The sequence below is a fragment of the Myzus persicae genome, unplaced genomic scaffold, assembly GCF_001856785.1.
Source record: "Myzus persicae strain clone G006 unplaced genomic scaffold, MPER_G0061.0, whole genome shotgun sequence".
Classification (NCBI taxonomy): domain Eukaryota; kingdom Metazoa; phylum Arthropoda; class Insecta; order Hemiptera; family Aphididae; genus Myzus; species Myzus persicae.
Genome location: NW_019101460.1, coordinates 962666 through 976644, shown reverse-complemented (window position 1 = coordinate 976644; position 13979 = coordinate 962666). Strand labels below are relative to the sequence as shown.

At 28.0% G+C, this 13979-nt stretch overlaps 1 protein-coding gene across 4 annotated transcripts; it reads right to left on the bottom strand.

The window, feature by feature from the left end:
- Positions 1-1040: 1040 nt before the first annotated feature.
- On the bottom strand, positions 1041-12585 carry LOC111029167 (protein FAM135A). 4 transcript variants are annotated; one of them, XM_022308054.1, is made up of 19 exons: positions 12515-12531; positions 12317-12417; positions 11386-11528; positions 9897-9979; positions 8043-8197; positions 7754-7977; positions 7629-7658; positions 7460-7556; positions 7128-7367; positions 6863-7015; positions 4792-5044; positions 4560-4709; positions 3617-4321; positions 3163-3553; positions 2931-3101; positions 2621-2822; positions 2303-2558; positions 1886-2113; positions 1592-1797 (listed from the first exon to the last, which is right to left on the bottom strand). In XM_022308054.1, the coding sequence occupies exons 3-19, from the start codon at positions 11460-11462 to the stop codon at positions 1592-1594; spliced, it is 3621 nt and encodes a 1206-aa protein (XP_022163746.1). In that variant the 5' UTR covers positions 11463-11528; positions 12317-12417; positions 12515-12531. The 4 variants fall into 4 exon arrangements, with proteins under 4 accessions (XP_022163748.1, XP_022163746.1, XP_022163745.1 ...); XM_022308053.1 differs by having other exon boundaries at positions 11386-11531; positions 12317-12585; XM_022308055.1 differs by lacking the exon at positions 12317-12417 and having other exon boundaries at positions 12515-12529.
- Positions 12586-13979: the final 1394 nt, after the last annotated feature.

Genomic DNA, 13979 nt, shown 5'->3' with positions numbered 1-13979 from the left:
ACGTTTTTAAACTTTTCAAAATTAAAATAACATAGATAATACTCCTTTATACTTCTAAGATCATATTAATCAAACCAATAATAAAAATCCACAATAATGTTATTATTTTTATATTATAAAATTAGTTAAGAAATATTGATTTGTACATTTGATTACGTGTAATATACAAAATTGAAAAAAATTGCAAAAACATTAAAAATTGCAATAAATTGCAACATAAAATTAAACAGAAAGACAGTAATTAATACAAATCGTGTACATATTTGATCAGATTTGATTTATCTTAACTACAAAAAAAGTTGCAATATCAATTAAATCCGGTCTTTACTTATAAGTTATAATTTTGTCAATGGACTTTGAAAAATTATGAATATTATTGACCCCTCAGTTTGTGGTATTGTCATACTGCACAGATTTATAATAAATAATTGTGTAACACTTTAAGGTAATATTTTTGAATATTCATATCAACAATTTAAACTGATATAATGTTATTATATTTAACTTAACTGAAATATACATAATATACAATATATTGAAGTTTGTGTTTCCATTCTTTATTTTTATAAAATTACTTAACAATTCAATTATAATAATAAAATAAAAACAATTTACAATGTAATTTGAAAGTTTATAATCAATTAAAATATTTATATTTTAATTAATGTTGAGTTTAATTGACCCTTGTGTTTTTATACTTCTTAAACATTATTGTATCAATGTACATTTTATTTATTTTAATAACAATGATGTAAGTTTGAGCATTAACTTAAGCAAGACTTAATGTAATAAAGATGGAATATTACAGTTTTCTCCTGTAGATACCAATAATTAAAATATTCATTCTAAACATATTTTGAACATTTCTGTGTATTCCTTGGCAATTGAAATGGTATTATATTTTATTTATATTAATAAGATGCATATTTTGGTCGGATATTGAGATTATCTAACTTGAAACTAATTATTTAATAATTTAATAATTAAAAGCATATTTTATGAATTTACCAACAACATGTTTGGGTTGCATTTGATGATTCAGCAGAATTATAATGGAAATTCAACTGACAAACTGTTTGAATATTTTTGTAATACACTTTGGTTTAAAATGTTAAGCTATTAGTTTGTATTTAATTTGCTCTATATAATTGTGTTGATGAATACTACTTACTTTACAGAGACAATATAAATCATCTAAGACCTCTTTGCTGTAAAATATGTTAAATTTAAATTTAATAAATTATTTTAGTTGAAAGTAAAGAAAGAAATGTTTTTATTATAATATTATAATATGATAAATGTATAATATAGCCTATACAGGTATTAATATAAACCCTGATAATGTACGTAACTATATTACTTAAAAAAAATTTCAAATATTTTTTATTTCTTTAGTATCATTATTTTATTTTTATAAATATTTTGTTTGACTTAATCATTTTGGCAAATTCATAAAAAGTATTAAAACTTAGTAATTATTAGACTTGATAATTGTAAGCTCGATAAAATAATAATACTGCGAGTGCTTGCGTTACAATTCAGTTTGCAAGACCATAAAACCATAAAATATTGTACAAAATATTTGTTACATCTACCTAAAATATTTAAGCCCAGTTACCACTAAAAATTTTTCAATGAATAAATCTGAATCTAATACTGCTATATGAGCTGCTCTTCCTATTAATGAGTTTGCGGTGTTAGGTAATGCATGATGTACATCGTAACGGATGAATGTAACATCCAGTTTGTTGATTATTGGACATAAAATATTGTTCACCATTTCTCGATATGCTAATCCTATAATGTCAAAACACACAAATTAGTAATAACCATAAAATATTTTACAATTATTTATTTGCTATTAATATATTAGGTTTATGTTCACCAATGGGTGATGTATCTTTAATAGCGGCTTTGCAGAGCTCAATTCTTGCTGAATGAGGTGGAACATATCTATCTTGAGATGAACCAAACAATAGAACATGCTTAAAATAACTTAAATGACAATTTTGAGCTAGTTGATAAAGGAACGTTTGTCGAATGTCTGCAGCGTCTTTCAAAGATAGCTGAAGTAAAGTACCACTTTTTTTAACTTTTTGCATGAACCATAAACCTATAAAAAAAACAAATTATCCTCATAGTATGGTTACTCTTTCAAATATCATTGTATTCTTAAATAGGTATATTATGTAAATGACAACTATACTACCTATATCTATGTGAATTATAAAATTATAGCATAATATAACTATAAGTATATATTTATTGAAATTATACTTAATGAATAATATCATTTACCTACCCATATTCACTAATCCACTAGTATTGTATAAGGTTCCTAAATGAGGTCCCGAAAGTGACAAAAATGTATGCATTTTTGGTAGTAAATGTTTCATTTGAGGTCGAGCAATTGCTGCTCTAATGATGATCGTTCCTAGGGAATGACCAACGAAGCTTATCCTAGATGGATAATGTGGTAGTTGGAACGAAGATATGTGGCTAAGAATCTCGTTCACTAAACGATCAGTCATGCGTTCAAAGTCCGAAAATGTATCGCCCTAAAATCCACAACCACGTTTTAATTTAAATAATTACAATTGATTTGTTTAAAATAAATTACTTGGTTTCTTTCAGACATGAGAAACTCAAGATGAGCACCAGGCAAACCTAATTTGATATATGTCTTGACTAAACGCAAATCAGCTGAATTACCATCCAGTCCATGGACACATACTATGAGATGAACACCCTCTGGTGAAAACATGCGTAGATCTTCGCTGATGTGAAAGTATGGCAATGTTGAAGCTAATATATGAGCGTCACTAATAGGTAATACATTTATTATTAATGTACAAAAACAAAAATAGGTCCATGGCTTACAAGTGCCTATCTATATATTACTTTAAGTAATAAGATACTTAAGTACCTACCTATAAATAATGCCAGTAAAACTCATTTGTTTTTTAAATTGTTCCTTATATTTCTGAAACATTGAATTGTCTTCGACGCTGTTATATGAATGAATTCGGCCGTCAGCTTTTAAGTCTTTTTGCACTTCGTCCTCGTAGTACTCCGGTTCCATGTTATTACTTTTCTTACTTCTATTAAATTTATATTTAAATGATTAAATTAGAAATAAGAACATTGATTTGAATTTGATACCTGGCTATAGGTTTCTTAGAACTTTCTGAAAATTTTTTTTGTCTCATCGCTAATCGATGTTGATCATTCCATCTAGCTTCTTTTACGGTTTCATACATATGATATAATAAATTGTCGACCGAATCCGGTGGAGGAATCGTATCCCTAAAAGGTTCAGGTGGAAGAGGAATATCTCTAAACTGTCTGGGCGGTGGTAAGCGAACTTCTTCATATGACTGGTCATTGGTCGTTAACCTATTAGCCCCAGACGGTTTAATACATTTAGAAGGTTTTATTTTTTTTTCAGTTATAGTCATTTTTCTGTTTGGTGACTCTTCAAGTAATTTTAACAACCTTCTTTGTATTTCTCTTCCTATGTACAAATCGTGTTTTGTATCATACGGATCATCCACTAAAAATAAAACAAACAATTTAATCATTTACTGAATAAACTTAGAAGCCGATTAAAACTAACCTTTTGGAGTAATTTGACCAGAAAATGAAGATATTGAAGACCGACGACTAGAGACCCACCCACTTTGTTCTGAAGTGATTTCACTATCAGAAACTGATGAAAATCGTGTTACTGCTGTTGACGGTAAGTCTGGCATTGACTCACTACTATTCGCTACGGTCGCAATTAATTTATCGTTTACTAAATCTGGTATAGAAGTTGTACTGTTTGAATATTTAACCATTATTGGTGACGTGTTCAGTGCCTCTAACTGAATTGGAACACTAACACTAGTCCCCAATTTTGAAATCGGAGATTCCTCGCCTGACGATGGTGATCTGGTCTTATTTACAATGATTGGGTTAATTTTTTCTGCCATACGCATAGGTCGATAAAATCGTCTATCATTTCTGCGTATTGGTAAAGAGGCATAACCATTTGGCTGAATTCGAAACTCTGGAGGTTTGATATTATCTTTTTGACGGCGAGGTAGTGTCATAACTTTAGTATTTTGAATAAGGTCTAATTGCTTGTATTTTGAGTGCTTAGGTATTGTTGATCTTTCGGTGGGATTGCCATTATTATTTGTTTCGAAAGTTCTAGAAAAACTAAGTGGCAATGATAGCATAGGAGTATCCATTACAGTTGATCTTAACAACTGGTCTAACGATTTGCTGTGTCTAGTCTTAATACGCTGATTCTCTGGTTTTTGATCAGCATCCGTACCTTAAAAATATAAACGGTAATGATACTTTATAACAATTAACAAACAAAGTGATTAAAATAGTACATCGTTAATTCATAGGCGTAATCTGTGGTGGACCCCCTTAAGAAATTACTCAGATTACTCGAATCTAACACATAATGAGTTATCAAGTTGTCTGAACTTGATTGGTTATACAAATGTGAAATCAAACTTAATTATGAATTATAATAATCCTTATGTTTACTATCAATAAGTTACCTTTAACTTTAAGTAATTTTCCAGTTGATGCCATTTGACTGCATCTTCTAGATTCTAAGATAGCTGCGATCCCACAACTACAATCTTGGTTAAGTAAGAGTGTTTGTCGTAATGTATTTAGCGGAATGCCACACGAGTTAATAAAAGATTCTAAAATTACAAATGTATAATAATTAATAGGTAGTATACTTTTAAAAATGTATTAAAAAATAATACGAGGTTAGTTGATTACCACCATCCGATCTTCTAGTATTACTTCCAGGTTTTGTGTATTGATCTTCAAAAATTACTGGTAAAGTGATTGGATCGCCATCTGTTGCTGAGCAATGAATTGGCAAAGGTGGCAATGAAGCCAAATATCTAGATCTTCTAGCTGCTTCTGATACTGATCTATAGTGTTGATAATTATTATGGTCATCATAACAGCCTGCTGCACTTTGCCTTGGATTTTCTAGTACAAAAAATGCTTCGGAAAATCTCCTTACCTATTTAAATTCAAATAGTCATTTATAATTTTGCAGACAGTAGCACTGAATAATTATATTTCTGTAAAAATTGACTAGTACCTGTAGATAGTCAGTGGCGTATACTTACATAACTTTTATATGAGTAGATAATTCAGATTTGGGGGAAAAAACCTAACCTATCACTTAAGTGCGAAAAGGGGTATATGGACATTCCCAAGTGCATTTTTTTATGATACGGAATAGGTGTAACGACTACAGTAGGGGCAGATAGGCCCACCGGGGTACCGAGACTTCCAGGTTAAAATTTTTTTAAGTAGGGATCCCAGTTTGGGATAAGAGCATATAGCTTTTAAAACTCTATTTCTATTCTCACTTTAAACTATGTAATTCAATTAATATATAGTTTAGCTAGAAATAAATTGTTGTTAGACACATATTTATTGTTAATGATTTTAATGTCTGATCGTTTTATTTATAACCACAATTATAACAATGTAAAATCATTTAAAATAATAATTAACTATTTATAACAACAAACGATAACACAACGTGGCGGCTGACGACAATGTTTTTGTCTACATTTACATTAAATGATGTTCAAATTGAATTAAAAGATTTTCTTTTTAAATAGCAAAATTTAAATAAAAGTATTCAGAAACATTATTCTCAGTTTATGGATGAAATAAATGCTGATTCTGATAACAGTGATTAAAATAAATTTGAAAAATGTGAATTAAGTATGTAATAACAGTCATGATGAAAGCAGTTGTATTAATTGTTGCTACAAGTTAATATTTTATTATAATTTGTTTAGTGGAGCGTACCCTGGGTTATTTTTATTTTACAAATTAATTTTCACTCTGTCAGTTACGCAAGTATCTTGCAAACCTTCATTTTCAAAATTAAAAGTATAAAAAATTCTTTAAGAAATTCATTAATTAACACAAGAGCATTTAGAATGTTTCATGCGTATGACATTAAAAAAAGATAGGTATATTGTCAAATCTTGATAGTGAGGATATTATATAACAAAAAGTACTTAGTACTTCAAAAAATGTAACTTTGATAATTTTTAAAAATTATAATACATTTTAATTTAAATAATTTTTCTCTTTTGTAAATAAATCACAAATAATACAATTTAAAATAAAATTAGTATTTACATATTATTTTCTCGGAATGTTATTATTTGTGTACAGTTTATAATACGTAACTACCCAATGTCCAAAATTTCTAGCTTAGTGTGACCCAATTTTTTTTAAATAGTAGTGTTCCGGATGAAAAACTTATCATATACAATCATTTTTTAAAAAAATGTATACTATTTGAAAATAATTAATGCCTAAGTGCTGCCTCATTAAATAAATTTTTTTCGATAATTTTTTCTTGCCTATCCACCCCTGGACTATGGTCAGGTATTAATGAATTTTATGTTTTATCCGTAGTTATCTAAGGCCCTCAGTTCCAATATCATTATTCATTTTGTCCATAAAAATACCTCTACAGTTGACGGGAATAATATGTCCTGTAGAATCAAACAAATTTGATAGTTTTTTTTTAGCTAATAAACGGTAATTATCTACAGGCCGTATTTAACTCGGTTTTTCAATGTTTTAATCTCAATATTTATGATATGTTTTAAAAATAAGAAGATATTAAGCTTTATTTTAATTATTCATCATTTGAAATAAAATCGAAGTTATGGACTAGATTGTTTTGGAGAAGTTGATGATAGCAGAAAGGGAATATTAATTGATAATATTTTGTCGTTTAAAGTGTACATATACATTATCCCTACATAGAGAAGAATCATTAAATGGAATAATATTTGCTTACCCGAAGTTGATGGTGTTTTTTGGAAAGATGCTGGTTTATGGCTTGTTTTTTAGTAAAATTATCTAAAAAGTGATGCCATAGCAATATGTTTTGAGCACATAACTGAGCTATACTACTATTTGCTAAGGCTAGAAATTCATCTTCATCTAGGATCTAAACAAAAAATATGTTTTTTTATTATTTAATTAATTGATATATTGTGTTAAAATTTTAGATCATTAATTTATCATATAATTATCATAATAGTCCAATACAACATAAATACTTTGTTTGTTTGAGGAATTGTAACAGCAGTTTTAAGGCCAGCAGGTGTTTCAACTTGTTGCCATACTGGCATTATTCTATTATATTGAGCAATTGTGGAATGAAGATTGTCGAAAGCTTCCGATAACAATGAACAAACTTCGCGATGAATAAGTCGTGCATTGAGCATACGACTGACATGATTGTTATTGTTACTATTCCCTGAGCTTCCGACACATTTAGTGGTCCCATTTTGGCCATTCTATACACATAAATAAAAATTAATACTAACTTAATCAAGAGTTGAAATTTGTACTACTAAGTACAAAAAATGTATAATATATTTTTAATTACCGCGTTACCGAAAAATACCGATTCTATGGAATGTGATGGCCGAAAATTAAATCGATTTGTATTATTTGTTAACCATGTTTTACCAGTTCTAGGAGTGCTATTAAAATTTTAAAATAATATAATAATTTCATCAAATAACCAAATTCATAAATAACGAAGTATTACTTACCAACTTTGCATATAATTCAGTATACTTTTTCTAAAAGTAACAACATATATTAATAAAAATATTATTATATAGTTTCTTTAAAACATAAATAGGTTTTTTATTTTATAAAGAATAATGAACTTTACTTAATATAGGGTTGATGTAAAGCGACTAGACTCGCGTGTATAGTTAAAGTTACAGCTGATAAATGAAAGTAGTCAAATAATACTGGTAAGTGGTAATGTAACCCTCTTGCTGGACAGACATGCAGTTGAAGAGTTCTGCTGGAGACGCAGCACATAGAGCCATTTTCTCCAAACCATAACTCGACGTTTAAAATAAATCCAGCTCTTTCAAGACTATCCTGTAGCTATATATATATATTTAAAAAATTAATTTAAGGGTATTTAAAACAATTGTTGGGAATTAATTTACTTTCTGACTGTCTACAAGCACATGTGCTTTAAATAGTATTATATCGTCGAGCATAATTTCTTCATGTCTATATAGTATTCGAAACGTCTTACTGACCCCAAGGTCTTCTCCATTTTCGACATAGTACAATTGGGGTGATTTTTGATTATCTTGTCCTGTAAAGTATAGATTATAAATATTGTATACCCCATATTAATATACTTAGGTTACCTATTAATTATTAATATATAGGTAACTATGTCATTTGGTAACTAGCATTCTATATTTCTATATGTTAAATATTGCTTTTAGCTCTAATGAGTAAGTTTACTATGAAATATTACAAAACTTCAGAAAACTTTTTTAGTATAGCTGATAGCTCTATAAAATATATTGTATTGTATATATACTATATAGGTTTGACATAAAATATACATGTTATTTAAAAGTTAAATTTTGAATTAAGTTCTCTTGGTTGTCGTGTGATACATTTGGAAATATAGAATAGCTATATCTAAATATCACACAGTATAGCTAAATTGTATGGTTTTTAATGATTATACTTCAATCTTAAACTTGAAGAGCAGTTTTGGTAAGAAATAATTTAATCTAGTTAATACTTTTGGCATCATTTTCAGTACTTAAATTTCATAATAACCGGAAAACGGAATTTTTACCTAGAACCTTTAGTTTTTGACAAAATTTATTTTGTAGTAAAAAACGAAAAACGTAAGAGACTTAAATTTTCACTAAATATTCATAAATTACCGTTTTGGAAGACATGACATAGCTTTCAAAATATTTTGATTCTTTTTGTGATATTATAAACCGGTATTTGTAATTGTGTACCTTTTATTAGTTTTTACCGTTTTTTTGTTTTGTTTTTGAATAAAAAAGATTAAAAGTATAATACAAGATTTCTAAGTTTGTTTTACTGGAATTAAAAAAAAAAGTTTCATTTCCAGCCACACTTATTTTAAAAAATTCACATTTTGACTCTATTGGTCATAGGTATGAACACGTATAATAACGACTTATCCCGAATAATTTTTTTATATTTTGTTGTAACTCAAAAAACATTAATCGTAGATATTTAAAACATTCTACTATTTTTAAATTATCATTTTCCACTTACTGCAACAAAGTTTTAAAAAATGTATACTAATTTTATAAGCGATTACCACGAAAAATGTATACCGTTCTACCATAGTAGTCACTTGTCGGTATTAACAGATAGTAATTAATGTAAGGTAGATGAAAAAATGTTGAGGCATTTTAATTTTTGAAGTGTTGATAAATTATAGAGCGACGTTTAAAGAGACCCATTCGATGACTAAAGAAGTATAGTACACTCTACAGCTAGGAGAGTTCCCTAGATTTTTATGTTTAGTTTTTTGCTCAGTAATTTTAAGAATACTCTAGAAACTAAGAATTAGATGTTTTATCAATTCGTATAATAAGTATTCACTATATTAACCATTTTCCCTTAACTTTTCATAAAAATGTATTGAATTTCCAAATTGTTCAATATACCAACAATTATATTATTTATTTAAACATAAAAACTAATAACTATTAGAAATGTTGTAGAAATCTATCACCAATCGTTAATATAAAAATAGGTCAGATAATAATTCATATATATTGTTAGTTATTTGAGTACTACACAGAATTGTTTTTCCATTGCAATCGTTTGTCATTTCATTCCAATTTATACCTAATGGCTCATAATAAAAATGTACACCATCTTGGGTTATGACGGAGAGTTAAGTGAAGCGAAACGTATAGGTATCTATAAGACTATAAATCGTATACCTACCTACATACAAGTCACTGTATCTCAACCAATTTTTTTTAAACCATCTAAGTACTTACTTTGTTGATGCTTTTTTAAGCTGACTTCCACTTGAACAGAGAGCTTAGGAGAAACTTTAAGTTCAGTTCGAATACGATATAATCTATAAAATACAAATATCTATCATAATTATAAATTCATAAAATCAATTGTGTGTTACACGTGCAGTGCGATGGTGGTATGTTTACGTATGTTTGCTGTCATTGACCTTACAAGGCTAATTTTAAACTTGGCACGACATAAGGAGAAGAGTAAATAAATATAGAGTTGCTGGTATACCAGGGTAGCTTTAGTTTTTGTTATGTTCTCTAACGTTGTGTATTGAATATTACGGACTAAAATTATTGGTTATAATTATTACTAATATATTAAGTTATGACTGATATTATCAATAGTATTTAGGTAAATGTTTGAGATTTTAGATTATTAGTGTTGAAATATGTCATTTTTAACCCATTTAAATTTATATAGGTACCTATTCATAACTGAATATGTCAATGCCCATACGTTAGGTATCTACTCTTTATCATATACATTAAAAAAATTATATTCAATGTTTTATAATTCCAATGGCAACCAAAAAAATTGTCACGGGTCCACGCCTGATGATAGCTGCTAGTTGCTACCGCGCGAAAGTTGCAGCTATCATCAGAGTATCATTTTGTGAATAGGCCAATATAGTAACTATCAAACTATGTATTACGAAAGCAAAAGAAATATTATGAGAAACGTCGCATTGCAATTCTATTGAAATATAAGCGAAGTTAAAAATCAAAAGACTAAAGAGTTATGAATTTATGAGTATTGAAATATAAAAGTCATTTTAGGAGGGGTCGGAAAAATATAAGGGGTTTGAGAGCGTTGCGAGCAAGGGAGAACCCCCAAGTTTAAAATAGTTAGATTAATTTCGATTTGTATTAAACATATAAACTTGATTAAAAATATCAATAAGCTGTATGATTAGTTGTCCTTAGCCGTAAGGGTCTAATAATAAACCGTAACAAGTCCGCTTTAATTCATATACCTACTAGTTATGCCTACTTAAGTAGTAGTATATAAATGCTTACTTATTAGGTTAGGTTTGTTATGTTTACGATATCTTTTGAGTCATGTGTGTATATTATATTATATTTGCATACCCATACATAATATATAATATATTATATATGTAATATCCTGCATATAACGATTTACACCTTGAACATAGAGGTCCAAGTCAGAAATATATACTACCTATGGAGTATAGAATACTATATATAACTTAAGCTTTTGGTATTGAATTCAATATTACTTTTTTCATATGCTCAGATAATCTACACTCTATTCAGACTACATTTAAGTATGATATCGACTTATTTTTTTGCTGCTTAACTATTCATTACACAACCAATCGTTATTCATATGATATCACTGTAGAATTTTCAAGTACAGTTAGATTGTTATTTGTTAGAATAATAACTACAAATCCTATTAAACATATTCATTACGTAAATAAGTGGTGCAACTTACCCTCTTTGGAATAGATCTATGTTATAAAACTTGCAGTACTCGACAGCAAATTCTACAGTTGCTTGAAGTTCACTCATAATAACAACATAAGTTCTATCTTCAGACTCATTTCATAGTCATAAAATATATTAATTCTTAGTGTTCTACTAGAAAAACACTTATTTATAGCAGAGTTTTTTACATGTAATCTGATTAAAATGTTCCTAATAAAAATTATTTTTACTGCACATCTAAAATGTCGATAATTATTTAACTAAAAATGTACGCTATGTATATAAAACCAGATCCAATTATAATTTAAAAATATTGGTATGTGAAAAATAATAAAAATGATTAACACTAATTCTTAATTACTAATTTGCTTGACTAAATCATAAGAATTGTTATTTATATTAACTATGTTTTGTTCACAGTTAATATTAATAGCAGGCATTGAAGAAGGTAATACGTATTTTAATGGAATGATAATTTAAAAGTAAATCACAGATGCACCAATACTTCTATATATAAAGTATCGATTTTGTTCAATTATTTTTTTTATAGACAAAATATGAATCTTAATTCTGTTTTTAATTATGAACATATAGAAATCAAGTTATATCAATTGTTTGAATTTAAAAAAAAATAGTGGAAGTTCGATTGGATCGATATAAAAATAACAGAATTAATCGTTAAATTATTAAGTACCCAATAGGTATCCAGATAAATTATTTAGAATGGAAAAATGGTACATAATTAATAATTTAATTTTTAAAAAATTAGATCATATCTGTTCAAAAAATTATTCTAATTCAACAAATCAATCGTTATAACTGCTATATTAGAATTTAAATATATATAGGTCAGAGGAAACGAATAAGCAGACTCAGTTCAGTTATCCTCAGGATAGATATTACGCGTAATACGTTGATGCAATGAATTTTGGTACTACCTTTGATAGTGTATTGTTCACGTATTTTACAATCACTGTAGTTGAAGACAAAGATAATAAAAATTACTATTATTATAATTCACAAATGAAACACTTGGATACTATAAAATTAATAAAAAAAATCGAAGAATAAATGTATATTTTTTAATTATTATATAAGTTTTTAGTATATGTATAATTATTATATAAGTTATTCACTTTTTATCCGGAACTTTTTGTAGAACGTGCGTTTGACCCATATTTATCCCGGCCAGACCACCGATTGGACTCTAATGCAAAGCTTGTTGGTATTCAGGGACGGCCGCTAGACGGCGCTTTGACCACTAAAAGCGACTTTACGGGTGTTACCCTGACAACACGCACACGCAGGCGATTGCTAGTGTCTGCTGGTTTATAAAGAGCAAACCTATAAAAAAAAGGTCAGTTCGGAACACACCCCATATACCTTTATAACTATGTAGAATTCGCAATTTTTCATATATTTCAATATCTTATTATATAATCTCATCTCATAATAATATTATTACGATCAGGTTGGTGTATAGAGGATAATGAATACAATCTTAACCATACACATGAAATTGTTCGGTTAATCGCCTATAAATTATAACTGTACATTTTATACTTATCCACTTTTATATTCCAATATGTACTTACACCAACATCGAATTCCATTATACTTATTTTTTTTACAGCCTACTGCGGGTTAAAAAAAAATCAAAAGTTTATTAACTCTATGTTTTTTCGGTATTTACCGTAAAGTGTTTTAACATTGAATAAGTTTAATTTTAAGACTAGAAGAATGAAGTTCATTACCTATTAAACATTTTTAAAGAATGAAATATTTTTGTCCGAAAATTTTTCATTTGATATACTTCAAAAGTTACAATAATACCCACAAACAAGGCCTATCTGGGGGGGGGGTCAACCCTCCCCCCACCCCCAAAATTTTTTCGTGTTACATTATGTGATAGTAAAATAACTATATATTAATATATTAAAAACTAAAATAAAAAACATTGTACCTAATACTAAGTGAACTAAACTGACATCAATGATAATCGGTGGGTTGAAAACCACAACGGAATTCAAAGATTATAATAAAATTAGAATACATTTTTTTAGCTTAACCCCCCCTCCTCTTCCCCTCCCACAATTAATTTCTAGTTACGGCCTTGCCCTGCCAAGAAAGGTATAGTTTTCTTTACNCGAAATTAATTTCTAGTTACGACCTTGCCACGAATAATATTTTTAACTAAAAAAAAAAACTAAAATTTAAATTACCTTTAAATAACTTTAAATATTTAATTTCCTCCAAATTTGAACTTGAAATATCTATGAAAAAACTAAGTTCTTTAAATTTTAGATTTTTTAGTTACAGTATGAAATACTTATGAGTTATGAGAAACCTTGTTTTAAATTTTCAATCTAAAATTCCTATAATATTTATAAATACTATTAGCCCATATACTATTATATATTATTATTGAGATATTTGCAAAAGTCGCGGGCAGCGAGTATATAGTAAAATAATTTATATATATATTTATATATTGTACATAGGTAGGCAATATACTATATTATAATTTATAACTGATGACAGACGATAGACCACAACCGGACAACCCACTCAAAGAATAGTGTTTAGGTCTACAGGCTGTAT

Bases quoted from the DNA above. Each gene is read 5' to 3' on its own strand.
- LOC111029167 (XM_022308053.1), bottom strand. From the start codon at position 11,462: ATGAGTGAACTTCAAGCAACTGTAGAATTTGCTGTCGAGTACTGCAAG. The intron at 5,045-6,862 runs GTAAGCAAATAT...GAATTTAAATAG, and splicing joins AAAAACACCATCAACTTCGG to GTAAGGAGATTTTCCGAAGC. The intron at 4,710-4,791 runs GTAATCAACTAA...TTGTAATTTTAG, and splicing joins TACTAGAAGATCGGATGGTG to AATCTTTTATTAACTCGTGT.